General features: G+C 43.5%; 6 protein-coding genes across 6 annotated transcripts; 5 read left to right on the forward strand and 1 right to left on the reverse strand.

The window, feature by feature from the left end:
- Positions 1-101: 101 nt before the first annotated feature.
- Positions 102-1575, forward strand: BDB00DRAFT_756750 (Alpha/Beta hydrolase protein; the record flags this gene model as incomplete). The annotated part of the gene is made up of 6 exons (XM_053118928.1): positions 102-420; positions 680-866; positions 945-1027; positions 1131-1217; positions 1321-1401; positions 1493-1575. The coding sequence occupies 6 exons, from the start codon at positions 102-104 to the stop codon at positions 1573-1575; spliced, it is 840 nt and encodes a 279-aa protein (XP_052983643.1).
- A 1443-nt stretch (positions 1576-3018) lies between these two features.
- BDB00DRAFT_804187 (UAA transporter) lies at positions 3019-4430 on the forward strand. Its single transcript, XM_053122095.1, has 2 exons — positions 3019-4120; positions 4202-4430. The coding sequence occupies exons 1-2, from the start codon at positions 3196-3198 to the stop codon at positions 4324-4326; spliced, it is 1050 nt and encodes a 349-aa protein (XP_052983644.1). The 5' UTR covers positions 3019-3195; the 3' UTR covers positions 4327-4430.
- Positions 4431-4981: 551 nt separating this feature from the next.
- BDB00DRAFT_756785 (uncharacterized protein) lies at positions 4982-5996 on the forward strand (the record flags this gene model as incomplete). The annotated part of the gene is made up of 2 exons (XM_053118935.1): positions 4982-5243; positions 5356-5996. The coding sequence occupies 2 exons, from the start codon at positions 4982-4984 to the stop codon at positions 5994-5996; spliced, it is 903 nt and encodes a 300-aa protein (XP_052983645.1).
- Positions 5997-7123: 1127 nt separating this feature from the next.
- On the forward strand, positions 7124-9752 carry BDB00DRAFT_621705 (uncharacterized protein). Its single transcript, XM_053118059.1, has 8 exons — positions 7124-7891; positions 8015-8106; positions 8223-8296; positions 8376-8418; positions 8524-8607; positions 8691-8845; positions 8925-9102; positions 9185-9752. The coding sequence occupies exons 1-8, from the start codon at positions 7324-7326 to the stop codon at positions 9326-9328; spliced, it is 1338 nt and encodes a 445-aa protein (XP_052983646.1). The 5' UTR covers positions 7124-7323; the 3' UTR covers positions 9329-9752.
- Positions 9467-9856, forward strand: BDB00DRAFT_756586 (uncharacterized protein; the record flags this gene model as incomplete). The annotated part of the gene is made up of 1 exon (XM_053118915.1): positions 9467-9856. A coding segment is annotated over one exon (390 nt), but the record flags the coding sequence as incomplete, so codon positions are not given.
- Positions 9857-10440: 584 nt separating this feature from the next.
- Positions 10441-12337, reverse strand: BDB00DRAFT_621556 (GDP-mannose transporter into the lumen of the Golgi). The gene is made up of 5 exons (XM_053118058.1): positions 11970-12337; positions 11472-11741; positions 11091-11362; positions 10780-10994; positions 10441-10657 (listed from the first exon to the last, which is right to left on the reverse strand). The coding sequence occupies exons 1-5, from the start codon at positions 12210-12212 to the stop codon at positions 10521-10523; spliced, it is 1137 nt and encodes a 378-aa protein (XP_052983648.1). The 5' UTR covers positions 12213-12337; the 3' UTR covers positions 10441-10520.
- Between the last annotated feature and the right edge of the window lie 2083 nt (positions 12338-14420).

Below are 14420 nucleotides of genomic sequence, written 5' to 3' on the forward strand. Positions count from 1 at the left end.
TTGAGACAAAGAATCTGTTCATATCACCTTAATCGATCCAACTTTTTCGCATCTAATCTGCACCCCATTATATCATTTTCATTATACCAAGCTCAAAGAAAATGAAACTCTTTACTACATTGGCTGTTGCTTCGTGCCTGGTTCTTCCTTTTGTGAGTGCCGGCCCCGTCTTTTTAAAACGTCAAAGCGATGAGAATCGCATGGCGACATCCGAAGAAGTTGAAAACCTAAAGTACTACATGACGCTTGCTGGCAACGCGTACTGTCCAACGGTCATCCCCGGGGGCCAATGGGATTGCGGCAATTGTGACCGTACTGCAAACATGGAAATCGTTGAAGTGTTTACTACACCAGAGCACGACACGAATGCAATGGTTGTTCGTGACGACGAACGCAAACGTATTATTTCCGTCTTCCGTGGTAAACTATAACCGAACATTATTCTTATTGCCAATTGGTAATGATGTTTCATTTCGCTAAGAGCAACCATAACTTTCTTTGCTACTTAGGTTCCGTGTCTCAACCAAACTTTGAAGCTGCAAGTATTACTCATATTTATATAAGATCCACAATATGATCTATTCACGCTGAGCACTGACACTGTCTTCAACAACCTTCAGGATGTAGATGTCGTCTTGATCAGGTATCCAGGCGGCTCTCTGACTACACGAGTTCACAGAGGTAACAATTAGCACGACAAGCAACAACAGTAACATACAATGGTCTGAGTTAACTAATAACAATTATCTGGGTACGTACCAATTCAAAGGATTTTATCAAAGCTATGAGGAGGTGGCCGAGCAAATTGTTTCTGTTGTTGAGCAACAGGTACAAGAGTATCCCGATTACTCTTTGACATCCACTGGGTAAGTCAATAAAGCGGATCCCATACGATTCATCTGTACGCATTTCCATCTAACTAACTGTAAAAATAACCAACTTAGACATTCTTTGGGTGGATGCACCTCAACGCTTCATGCTCTGGATCTTCACCAGCGAGGCTACAATGTCACTCTTTACTCCCATGGTAATATTAAGCAACACTGCCTAGGGCAGTATTATATTGACACGAGCCTGCTACTCATGAATTTATTACTTTAATGCTTACGTACCATTCATTATGTATGTAGCCGCTCCCCGTATTGGTAACCGGGCATTTGTTGAATATGCTGCTAGTACGGGAATTCCATATTATCGTCTTACTAACAAAAGAGACTGTAAGTAGTGTACCCTTTTCATAGTGAATGTCTATTACCACCGTTGCAATCGCATAAGGAGCATATGTTTACTTATAAATCTCTTGCTATATATATACAACAGTGTTTGTTGACTTTCCTTCGCGCTTGCTGGGCTATGTTCACGGAGGCACCGAGTATTGGATCAATTCTCGAGATGAAATCGGTAAGTACGACAGTGTTTACGAAAATTTATGAAAGTGAAAGTGATGTCCTTATTCACCAAGCTAAACTACATGAAATGACAATGCACACAGAGGTATGTCCCAACGGCCCTGAGACAAATGGCTGCTACGACTCTGGCTTTGGGATCAAAAATATCGATGACCATCTCCAGTAAGTAGTTTATTGAGATAGAGTCACTTAATCGTGCATAATGATACTATCATTAAGAGCGATGACTGACAACTTTTTTAAAACCCTAAAGATACTTTGATTTGGCAAATAACGAAGGATGTGGCCCGCAAACCAGCTCGCTTGAAGGTCTATTCTAACGGGCAAAAGCCCTTCTTTATTTTACTACTACTTTCTTCTTCACGCTGTGCTATGGAAGACTTTTATCATATTGACTGTGTTTATCCAAATAAAGTAAGCTTTTGCCAAAGCATTCGATTACTGCTATAAATATGTTGCCTCAATTTATCTCTCTCTTTCTATACTTACCTGCTTGTGATATCTCAGTATTTGGAACACTTACAACTACATGATCATGATAGCAGTCACCTTTGAACTTTGCATGTGATGCGTCGTGTGTCGTTTTGTTCACGTATCGAAAATAAAAAACGAAATTAAAGATCTTGAAAGAGCAACGCAAGTGTAGTAGCAAAGGTGATAAAAAAAGGAAAAAAGAAACAGTTCCGGAAGTCTCCACAGAGGCGCGTCAAAAGAAGGAGGCAAAAATACTTTGGAGACAAACGTGGTCATCCGGGTCTGTTGGTAGTACGAAGGAAATGTTGCGACGTTCTGAACGCGAGTTATACGAACTCCCAAGCAAGGTGATGTGAAATATTTCAGCTACTAATTAGTTGTGCTACGAAAACGAAAAATAAATCTCGATATCGTGGGATCCAATGGGGCTTCCGACCGTTAAGGTACCTATTTCGAAGAAGGCGAGATGATGGCGTTGATGCTCCCCGCTCTTAGGCTCTATTCTGCTCAACGGTGTAACTATCCCTCTTTGTTTTCGTCCCTGGAATCTCTCCGAGCAACCTTTGAGAATGAAAGTACTTTCTGAACATTGATTCTGATGTCTTGCTTGACACCCTGCCTTCTACTAATAATACGCAGACATTTTCATGCGCAAGAAATAACGATCGGTAGAAAATCTTATAACTTGGACCAAAAGGACAGCAATACCTAAGCCTGGTATCCATCAACGAGCCTAAGATGTGGTCTGCCAATATTAGCTCATAGACATTCGATCAACTTGGTTATCTATTGCACAGAAAAGAGCGATTCCATATGGGTTATCGAGTAATCTATTCCCAATGACTAAAAATCCTCAGGCTATCGCCACTTTTTCGTACTTCAACTTCAAGTAAAACACGCTTTGAAGCTCTATGATGTTGAAGTCATCGATGTGGTCTTTAAAATACTGGTCAAGCGTTGGAGCTGGTATTACCTTGATTATGATTCGAAGTTTCTAATACAGTAAGACATCTCTTCAGATTAGTTTGACTCTCTTTTCTTTAACATGAAACGATGGTCATAAAATGGACTTGGCGGACACAACTAATCGTTCAATAAAGGTATGCAGTTACAGTCATAAGTTAAATCCACTCTACTGATATAAAAGTAGTACTCCTAAAAAGTTCATGCCAACAATATTTCGAATGCAGCGGAAATGAGGTTTTTCCATCCCATACCGAGCCAATAATGTCATGCCACCAACCTTTCAAAATAAAATAGCTCCCTTTTCGGGCCTGTCAGTACCTTTCCCCTCCTTTGTGTGTGTTCTTGTATGCTCGTCTTCACGTTTTGCGTTGCAGGAATCTACGCATGCTTCCTCACATGGGGCGTCATCCAAGAAAGAGTGAGCACCACACCGTACGGTGACAACGATGCACCAGAGAAATTCCGTTACTTTATCTTTCTCAATCTGATCCAGTCCGTGATCGCCGCCATTGTGTCATTCATCTACGTCAAGGTCAGCGGACGACACCTCAACCTGACAACTTCTCCTCGTGCACTCTACGTTAAATACGCACAAGTTGCATTTACCAACTGTACTGGATCGCCCTTTGGCTATGCAGCACTCAAACATATCGACTACCCGACCATGATTCTGGGCAAATCGTGTAAACTGATCCCGGTCATGTTTATGAACTTGGTTGTCTACCGGAGGAAATTTCCATTGTACAAGTACGTCTGTGTCATGTTGATTACGGCCGGCGTTTCGATGTTTATGCTGTATCATCAAGTTGAGGGAGGCAGTAGCAAGAAGGCGGCGGCTGCCAATTCGTTGTGGGGTCTGTTTTTGCTTGGCACCAATCTTGCTATTGATGGCTTGACCAACGCGACTCAGGATCAGATTTTCCATGACTATGGCCAGTATGTCAGTGGCCAACACATGATGTTCTTTATGAATGCCATTGGCTCGATTTACTCGCTGGCATTCCTTGTTTTGAATCCTTACAACGACGAACTCAGTTTGGCGATCCGGTTCTGCCAAACCCATCCAGCTGTCATCCGCGATGTACTTTTGTTTGGTCTCTGCGGTGCAGTGGGCCAATGCTTTATTTTTTATACTCTCCAAGAATACGGCAGTTTGCGTTTGGTGACGGTGACGGTGACACGAAAGCTGTTTACAATGCTGTTGAGTGTGTTTTGGTTCAATCATAAGCTCTCGTTGGGTCAATGGCTCGGTGTTGCTTTAGTGTTCCTGGGTAAGAATTGGAAAGACAGAAAGATTGGAAAGCATGCAGAAGGGCTAAAGTCGGAAATTCTCTCTCTTTTTTTGAAAATAGCGATTGGCATTGAGGCGTATATAAAAAAGCTGGAATCGGCTCGACTTAAGAAAACGTTCAAGCCAAGTGAAAAGGACAAAGGATTAGCAACTATTGCTGAGAAGCCTCCCAAGAAAGTAGAATAGGCCTTTTGCTTGCTACCTAGAGATACCGTTTCATATATATTTCACATTTACATCCCATTCTTCCAATATTACACACGCATCATGACTTTCCACCTCCGCCCGACCCTTTCTTCTTGTCCTTGAGACTTTCTAATTGTGAATAGTAATGGCCACCATTCCGCCTATACGCATTGTCCATTGGACAAAAGTTTTTTCTGCTGACTTTCATGGGGGTATGTTGACATGCATATGTGTATATGTGTGCATAAAATTGTTGTCAAAACAGCCGCTTATCTGATATCTACGTTATCTTTTATATGCAGGTACCGACTTGGCGGTGAAATGTCAAAAGGCTGAAGATCTACCCGTTAAAATGACGAAAGATGACCAATCTTGGTGCACCATTACGGGCGATCGAAGCGAAATTGTTGACAGAAATGACGAGAAGAGCATCGATACTACCGCAGTAGCAGCAGTTGTATTTCATGCCTCAGACTATAGCGACGACGATATACCTTCGCACATCCAAGGACAGCCGTGGATTTTATATACGATGGAATCGCCCATGGGCCCGGCGTTTCGAAGAGACGAGGAAAAGATGCGTACGACGTTCGATTATCTTGGAGCCTACAACCTAGACAGCCGATTCTTTTTCCCGTATTTCTCGCCTCGGATCATGACGCCCTTAGAAAACCCCGTATCTGAGGATTTCATCAGCACGAAAACGGACGACGCTCCTATACTATGGATAGCATCGAATTGCGATGCATGGAGCGGACGACACCATTACGTGAAAGAATTAATGAAATACATTAAAGTGGATAGCTATGGCAAGTGTCTCAATAACAAGGCGTTTCCGGAAGACAAGCAGCGGTCGGATTTAATGCGACAATACAAATTCTATCTTGCTATTGAGAATTCCAACTGTGACGACTATGGTAAGAATCTTAAGGGTGTTTTCTCTTTTTTTAAGTGTGAAAGGGGAGAACAAATATTACATATGAGCTAATTGCATTTAAGGGGTGTTATCACAACAACGATGAACACTAGTTACGGAAAAGCTGTTTGACACGATATCCTCATCGACGGTGCCCATTGTGGATGGTCCACAAAACTACGAGGCATTCATACCAACCTCACGAGCAGCGATACGGATGGATGCGTACCCGGATCCCCGCGAACTAGCCGATTACATCAATTACCTGGACAAGAACAACACAGCCTATCTCGAATACTTTGCGCATCGACGTCAACAGGATATACCACTCAAAGAACGGCTCAATCCATCGTTTTACGGAAACTGGAGCAGCTCGGAGCTGTATACTCAAAGGGTAAGCTGGTGTGGTGTATGCCATGGTGTGGCTCATTGGTGGCGCGCTCGTCACGATCCCTCCTATCCGGCACCAAATGACCAGGAGGAGTACGTACGCACAGATTTGTCGTGTCTGGCGCCAGGGAAATGGGACTATGTTCGCAGAGGACCACCCTATATACCAATATGGAAGCCGTCCATGCCAGACGAGTTCACTCGACCCTGGATGAAGAAACGGTTGCCGCTATATGGTGTCGGTGACGGATTGTCAGTTCGGAGTATGTGGTCGACTTATATGCTACTCTATTTGGTGTTCTTCTCCTTTATTGCCCTTTTGATGTACAAACGCCGTGGTGGCAGTAGTGGTGGAAGTGGTTAGGACACACACGCACCCGCTGCTGCATAGAACAACAACCAGACATAATCCACTAGAACAAGTCAGACAGCCTGTAAGATCGCCCATTATTCGTATTACTATAATCATCATTATTAGCCCCAGTCAAGTCACAACCACTTTATTCACAATAAACGTGTGTGCCTTGTTCACGTTGCTTCCCTTCTTCTCCTTGTGTGCTACTATTTATCATTCCTGTTGCTGCTGCTGTTGTAATCATTATGTATCCTCACTCATTGTCTATTTTTGTACTTAAGACACCACATACTCCACCCGATGCTTTCTTGTTTTTTTCCCTCTCTTCTTCAAACCCCCTGCTTTTTTTTTCTTCCTGATTTTTTTTTCCTGGATTTATATTTTACCATCATTTAAGCATAATTATCTTTTCTCTTCCCTCTCTCTTTCTCTTGTGTGTACACTTTTCGTTATAATGCAATCTACTAGTAGTAATAATATCAGCGAGTCCAAGCCAAAACTATCCTCGTCGAAAACGATCCCTAAATTTTGGAAGCTGTTTAGCTTCAACAATAGCACCACCCGCTCATCCAACCATTCCAGCAACAACAATGAGGGCAACACCAATAACAACAACAATAACAACAGTGATCAGCATACCAATCTAAACTTAGGTATGCAAACAAGAACTACTATCCCTATCGAGAGTTTGATTGGATACATCATTCCCTCTCTTTCTCTTCTTTCTTTCATTCGATCATGTACGCCGCAACTGTTGACCGACGTTTTCTGTCTTCTTTATTCACTTTCCAACGACATACACACAAAAACACGACAGCAGGAGGGACAAAGAAAGGCCGTAACAGCAGTGCGACACCCGACTACCAAGATCAATTTCGTCGACGATTGTACAAGAATAAACGAGCAACAAACCACAGCAGCAGTAGCAAACGACTAAGGTAAGAAGGGTTTAGGCTCATACTATCATGCCCATCATCACCATCACCTCTTCCTTCCTACAATTCACCCTCTGCCCCTCCGTCTTCTTCTTCTTCCTCTTCCCCCCTCCCTGGCAAATGAAAACCAGCTGAAAAAAAGAGAGCCCATCGCTGCATATACGAGTAACTACCTTTTACCTATTCCAAGAAAAAGACAACCTCCTTCTCTGCCCCATCCTCCCCTTGAGTTTTCTTATCCGTCTTGTCGGCTTGATCCTAACATTTCTTCTTTTTTATGACATGCCATTATCATTTCTGTTGCTGCTGCTACTACTACTACTAGTGCATTCTTCTTGACCCCTAATGATAAACAGCACGAGGAGAACAAACTTTTGAAGCGGCAGAGTTGTGCGGTTGTCATGTCACATCATCATCACCGTGACACGACGACGATAACAACAGCAGATGACGACGACCTTGTTCTCACAGCCGATGAGCAGCCGAATTCGGATACTGTTTCTTTACCGCCACAACTGCAGCAGGAAGATCATTATCATCATCCGTCTCACGTTCCTCATCCTCCAATACCACCCGTACCCCCACTACCACCATCAGCAGCAGCATCATCGAGTTTAACAGCGTCCGATGATAAACAGAAAGATACTGATAGTAGTCCAAAGGATGAAGGCTCATGGCATATTGTCAATACTCCCTCTTCAACAACAAAAGGCCGTCCCATCGAATCATCATCAGCAGCATCGTCTGCTTTTTCATCCTCTTCCAGCTCTTCTTCACCCTCGTCCACTTCATCGCATTCAACGTGTAATCACAGCGTCAAGGGATCGCCGTCTTCTTCTGCTTCTGCTTCTCCAAGCACAGCAACATCAGAAGCAGCAGCAGTAGAGCACAAGAATGAGGCAAACCTCCTGCGTGAGGAGCTGGAAAGGGAAAAAAAGGTTGTAGCTGCATTGCAGAAGCAAAAAGAAGGTGTGTATAGGCATGAGCTTGATCTTCCCATATTTTGCTTTTCATGCAAAAGAGGCAAATTCTTGTGGGCTCCCCTCCAAACATTGCCAAGAACCAAGGAACTAACTTTCGTGATAATGATAGCCTCGGCAAAAGATCTGGACTATTTTGGTAGAATTGTCGAAAAACTTGCGGACGAAAAGTCTGTGCTGTCGCAACGACTAGAACTAGAGAAGGTACACCATGAGACGTTTAACGTACTAGTAGACACGGATAAAGAAAGACACATGTTACAGACGAGTGAGAAAAAGACCTTTTGCTAACCCTGCAGTTTGTGCACTCGATCTTCCAGTTAAATGTCAAGCACAAGGAGCAAGATATGTCGATACTTTTGGAAAAGATAAAGACTTCTGCCGACGACGCGAGGTTTGTTGTTTTGCGGCGTCTTATTGTATCATAGAGCAGACCAAGAAAAGTCTTGCTCACAGTGAAATCTAAATAATAGATACAAGTCGTTAGAAGCCAGCAAATACAAACGCGAACTCGATGTATGTGCCATGTTACTGCGAACACAAAGAAACTAGATGTCTTCTATGCATGTCGAAATAGAGTAGCTTTCCTTCATTTCTCTAACTAACACGCCCTCGTTCTAGGATTTGCGGTCACAGGTGGAGAGGGATAATCATGCATACGAGGATCGGATCCGTCATAAAGATGAAAAAATCAATCATCTCCACGTAATTCTGCTCTTCTGTACACTTTGCCTGTTAATGAATCACACGCCATGTTTTATTAACCCCACGGAGGAACTCTTCTATAGTCGCAATTGGGAAAAGCAGAAGAGCAGATACAGGCTCTGAAATATGCCATGGAGCAGCTCGCCAAGGCACAGACGAATGCAGTAGCTACCCCAGCATCAGGACACGCCAGCAGTGATGCAGAGAAAAAGATCGAGCCACGACCGGCAGCATCGCGGTAAGGGAAAACATATGAACGTGCTTTATGCAGTGCATGCATCGTCCTCTCGCTAACCGGAGTTAAGCAGTAAATGTAGCAGCACTTTTACGGAGCATAGCAGCAGCAGCAGTAGCATCAGCAGTGGTGCTAGAGATGGTGGTGCTGTCCCTGGAAACCCACAGACCCCAACAGCAGCAGAAAAGCCATCATCTGCGAAGGGTGAAAATGACACTTTGGATCGCGAACTCCGTGATCTGACACAGGAAAAGGAGCAGGTACTACTACCTGCTTTCCATCCCACAGCGATACAAATTGGCCAAATAGTACACTACTGACACAACCATAATCCATAATTAGCTTCTACTGCAATACTCAAAAATACCGATATCGGGTGCCACGCGACAATCACGAAGGCAAAAGGATCAACTTGAAGAAAGACTCGACAAGGTCGATGCCCAGCTGAGTCGTGTCAAGCAAAAAATAAGAATCAGACGTGCATGATTTTGTAATACACAAAAAAAAAACTATCATATGAAAACCACTATAGTACATTTTAAATTCGCCTCGTTCCAATAATCTCTGCACACACTTGGTTTTTACAGCGCAAATTTCAAATATAGTTATATTTTATGTATCAACATGGAAGCCTGGGAAGTGCTCTGTAGTAAAGCGTTCAATGGCGACGAAGCTGCCAATCACCTGATTCTGTTCCTGGAAGGATGTGGCAAATTAACGGCGACCGGATTCACCGTAACGACATCGTCCCTGAACAATCCCGATTGCGCATTACTTGAGCAATTAGGTTTTGTTGCTGCCCAGCCACAGAACAACAACAACGAATATACCCTACCAGGGCAACAATGGTCTTCATTTCTCGAGAAAAAACGAAATGCGCGTGTAGCCTGGCACGAGCAACGACAGCGCGAGTTGCGATTGGAGTTGAACGATGCCTTGAAACAAATTCAGGTTCTCGACGGTGTGAATGACCAACAACGCTTAGCACTCGTGAAAGAATTTGCTCGACGGTTCGCCAATGACGTCGGCGTCATTCCTTTTATGCGTGGCCTTGTAGGGTTCTTACGATACCAGTTGTTCAAGCACGAGCTGGCGGACTGGGAATGCTATGAATACGTCTTGACACAGAATGGTACAGAGGTCATGGTTGAATACATTCGGTTATTGCAAGGCGTCTTGGGGTTCCAACTCGTGTCCAATAACATTAATAAGCAGCAACAGCAAGAGGATAGCGTTGCCATAGCAATACAAGATACCCAACGAGAAGAACAGAGCAGTGACGACGACAGCGACCCGGTGTTGGTGTGGAGAATGAACGAACAGCTCACTGATCATGCGTTATCAGACATCTTGGATGCGTTACCAAGAGAACAAGGCATCCACGGGTACCGATTGTCCGGTATTGGCCGACAAGTTAAACTGTCGCCACTTATGGGATTACAGCATCCCCACTTATTTGTTCAATGGATCCGCCAACTGCTCCAGCATTGTTTTTCGTTTATACCTTTAAAAAGATGATGTATTGATTATATCAAAAGGAAGAATGCAAGTTGTTGTTTTTCTCTTTGCTACTGTAAATATTTATTATTATCTTTTGGCTGATGGGGATGGTGTTGGTGGTTGTGGTGATATGTGCGAGTGAGAGAAAAGCGATATAGGTTTTCGGTTGGTCTACAATTTACAATTTCCCGTTTGCTTTGGCAGCATCGGCAGCACTTTGGCTGGAGGCTGACATGGGAATACTTTGAGGTTGGTTATTAGCAGGCTTGCTACCGATTGTTTTGGCGTATGAATAGACAAGACCGGCAACGAATCCTGGGGGAAGAAAAGAAAACGCGTATAGGAATGATTAGTTTAGTCTCCACGCGCATCTTTCTCTTTCCCACCTTATGAATATCTACAGTACTGTCCACTGTCACTGAACTAGTCTTACTTACCAATAAAGATGGCAGTAACGTTGGCAAATGTGGCAGGGTCACCAAAGAACATGATGCCAGAAACTGCGATTGGCAATTTGTTTAAGGCACCAACCATGGAATATGTTGTAGAAGAGGTGGAACGCACACACCAAGCCGATGCATAGGACATGGCGAATGCAGACACGCCAGAAAAGACCATGGCGTAAATCATCTGTGAACGAATCTCCTCAGGGCTAATAAAATCGATTAGCCTTCATTGTGCATGATAACAAGAGCTACCAACAAGAAGGACAGATAACGGCCCTCTCATGTTAACCTTTATAACTTACAAAGTTCTGGCAAAGTTTTCAACGCTCCAATCTTCAAAAATAAGGGATGGGATGATCAAAAGTGGAATGGATAACAGGTTGTTGTAGTATACAGTGTCGAAATCCTTAAAGTTGGTCAACTTGATGCGCTTGCGCATATACAAGACGAATGCTGCCGATGAGAAACAGTTTGTTGCCATCCAAAAGTAGCCGATAAATGTGCTGTCCATCGTGACGATTTCGGAAAGCGTTTCAGATACATCGGCCCATCCAGCAATGACAGAAGAAAGGACCTGATCGCCCCCATTCCAAAGTTATACGTTAGTTTGTCTCTCCATCCTGCTCAATAACATCCATCCTACGTTATCGTCTCCACCACAGCCGCGTGTCTTTCTTCCTTACCATCAAGACAAAAGAAATCAGCATTAATCGAGTGACGTTTCCACCAAACCAAAGGACTTCTCCATATGCAATTAGAATAATTGTCAGATTTTTAAAGATCGTGTATATCGGGATTCGCAGATATTGCAGCGATTTTGAGCCCGTGTAGATCATTGTTACAAGTGCTCCCGCAATAGGAAACCACTTGCGTGCCTCATCTTTATCGAAATCTCGGAATTTGATCAGATTGAGGAATTTAAACGTTTGAAGTAACATTACAGTGACCACATTCTAAGGATAACATATTATAAGCCATAGACAAACCCCATTTAGCTTTTCGTTTTGTTTTAAAAACAGTATAAACTACTGCTGCTTCTTCGATACGCCTCTCCTCCACACACAGCACAATCACTAATGCCCACCACTGCTCTCCCAGACTTGGGTTTCAAGTGTGAGAGGGACACAGAGAAAAAGATAGGGAGACCCCTTGAACCAAAAGCAAAAAAGATACAAACTTACTTGAACTGTCAGTAACAGAAAGTTCATGTTGAATCCATAGCCGCTCACTACATACTTGTTGGTAACGGTCATCAAGATGCTTGCACAACAATAACTTGCAATGGGTAGTGCGGCGCGTGTTCCGGGAGAAAGCGTAAATAGAGAAGGGGCGACGATGGAAGGTCCTGGAGCAGTAGTAGAGGATTTGCCAACGTCTGCTGAATCGTTAATGGCGACACGATATTCTCCTTTTGAATCCGTCATGTGTGCGCGTTTACGTGGATATGTAGATAGGTAGTGATGTGTCTCGTTAGACTCTATTGCCTGACGGGGTGGAAGGGTGGGAGGGGTAGGAGAAAGCAGAGAGAGGGAATGCGGTAAGGAAGCAAGTGTTTGAAGCTTTTGTTGTTTTAAGGGGAGAGAGAATAAAAGAGGGAAAGGATTAAAAGTGGACGATTTGAAATGAATGCTCACCACAAAAAAATAAAAAAAGGCAACCCCGCTATACTAGCATCTATTTACCATTAATGGCACTATTTTGGGTTATTACATCGGCAAGGCCGCCCTCTCTTCTTTTCTTCTTGGAAGGTTTATTCCTGAGCATTGACATGCTATTTGAGGCTTTGCAGAACGCATTGCTGTGTTTCCATAGGAGAGTAAGTGCACATGCTATTGTTCAAAAAGCATCGCCGGATATGTCCTTGTTTTTATTGGCTCCTTTGGAAACAGCAAGTGAGACTATTGTGTCTTGGCGTTTTTCTTCTTTGCCGTGTATCAACCTTATGATCCCTAATGGTCATTTATATAATTCCTTGATTATTAGGGCTATGGCTTTACAGTAGGACCTTTTCTTCATGTAGAACCACATTATTCTATATACGATATCATAGCCGCACACAAAGAGAAACACACTAATAAGTTATCAGCGGCCGCAGAAGTACCTAAGTCAACAGTAGTTTTGCGGTGTAATGTATGCTTGATGTTTGACTATATAAAGGTTTGACCAGTGACAGCGTATTCTCCTTCAAGAAATCGTATGAGGACGCGCCGGGGTCAATTACCCACGCAACAACAACGTCAACCTTTATCTTGCGAAGACGGCGATCCCAAACATGCGCTTGTGTCACGTAACCCAAGGACAAGCCCATTCATATCGAAAGCGGCGTTATTTTTAACCGAGCTTGCATGTTCTTAAAATGACCTCTCTACTTCCTCAATTGCGGTTGAATATCGTAACAACTGGTACGATTACGTGATGAAGCTCAAACAGCAAATATAGAGAATGGGTTTTTTGATCCCATCAACTGTGATTTAAGGTGTTTTAAAATGACAGCCTGCAGGCTGCTTATGTCGTCGTTAATACAATCTGTGTAACCGAAGGTTTACTGTATCTCCAGTATATAGCTGCGATACATAGAATTATTGGTTGAATCCTCCATAATGGCTCCACTGCCTGCTCATTTTTACATCTTAAATGGATCGATGAAGTGTCATTCACAGGACATACCCTGTCAAAAAGGCCCATTCACTTTCCGTACCGTAGCTCTTCAGACGAGGATGCTTTTCACTGTATTTATCGCTTTACTGATCTAACATATCGGTTCCTGACAAGTGTGAAGAATCACTATGCGTGCCTTGATCAAACCTGTTCCATCTTATTGCGGAGTTCTGCTGCTCGTCTAACCCAGTGCCACAGCCAAGTGACCTTTCCCGCTTGTTTGAAGTTTTTCGTGGCCATGACGCAACACATGGTCAACTTGGCTCATGTTGGAAGTCTTCAGCCAAGTAACGGAACCTTATAAATGCACGCTATGAAGCAATGGCTAGCGGTAATGGAGTATAATATGCTTGGACTGCCATGCCTACAGAGCAAAGTTTGCTTGCTGTATTCAGGGGTGCGCTTCATGTTGTGTCAATGGGATTCTTTTTGCCAGCAGCAGCTCACAATTACAGCATAACTGCAAACAGCTTGATTATTATTTTGCATGTGTTGTTCTATAGGTGATTTGGCCTGGAGTACTTGTATAGGTGGTTTCCATGTGTGTTATAGAGCGGTACTAGACCCGATCATGGCAGCGTGGTTGTCGGCATTGAAGCTTTGCCGGGGCGTCTGACGTTTCTGCATTGTATATTCATCCTTGACATACAGGATCTGATCTTGTGGGGTTGGATTTCAATGTCCTTTGGCCTGGAGTACTTGTATAGGTGGTTTCCATGTGTGTTATAGAGCGGTATTAGACCCGAGCAATATCCACCTGGCCACGACCAACGAAAATTGCTCATTTCCAGAGCATTTTTAACCTGTGTAATTTCTATCGACGCTTTGTGATGGATATGCTGGCCTCACTGCCCCTCTCATTCGCTTACTGCGTAAGGACGTTCCTTGGGAGTGGGATGATGCTTGTGAAAAATCCTTTCAGGAACTCAAGCGACGTTAATGTTCCGCGCCGGTGCTTGCAATCCCGGATCCCG

This window comes from Zychaea mexicana (genome assembly GCF_025766255.1).
Source record: "Zychaea mexicana strain RSA 1403 chromosome Unknown BDB00scaffold_9, whole genome shotgun sequence".
Lineage (NCBI taxonomy): Eukaryota > Fungi > Mucoromycota > Mucoromycetes > Mucorales > Lichtheimiaceae > Zychaea > Zychaea mexicana.

Coding starts and splice junctions, on each gene's coding strand:
- BDB00DRAFT_804187 (XM_053122095.1), top strand. CDS start 3,196: ATGCTCGTCTTCACGTTTTGCGTTGCAGGAATCTACGCATGCTTCCTC. Junction 4,121..4,201: donor TGTTGCTTTAGTGTTCCTGG/GTAAGAATTGGA, acceptor TTTTGAAAATAG/CGATTGGCATTGAGGCGTAT.
- BDB00DRAFT_621556 (XM_053118058.1), bottom strand. CDS start 12,212: ATGACGGATTCAAAAGGAGAATATCGTGTCGCCATTAACGATTCAGCA. Junction 11,363..11,471: donor TGATTTCTTTTGTCTTGATG/GTAAGGAAGAAA, acceptor GGGGGCGATCAG/GTCCTTTCTTCTGTCATTGC. Junction 10,658..10,779: donor CGTTACTGCCATCTTTATTG/GTAAGTAAGACT, acceptor TTCTTCCCCCAG/GATTCGTTGCCGGTCTTGTC.
- BDB00DRAFT_621705 (XM_053118059.1), top strand. CDS start 7,324: ATGTCACATCATCATCACCGTGACACGACGACGATAACAACAGCAGAT. Junction 7,892..8,014: donor ATTGCAGAAGCAAAAAGAAG/GTGTGTATAGGC, acceptor TGATAATGATAG/CCTCGGCAAAAGATCTGGAC. Junction 8,419..8,523: donor AATACAAACGCGAACTCGAT/GTATGTGCCATG, acceptor CCCTCGTTCTAG/GATTTGCGGTCACAGGTGGA.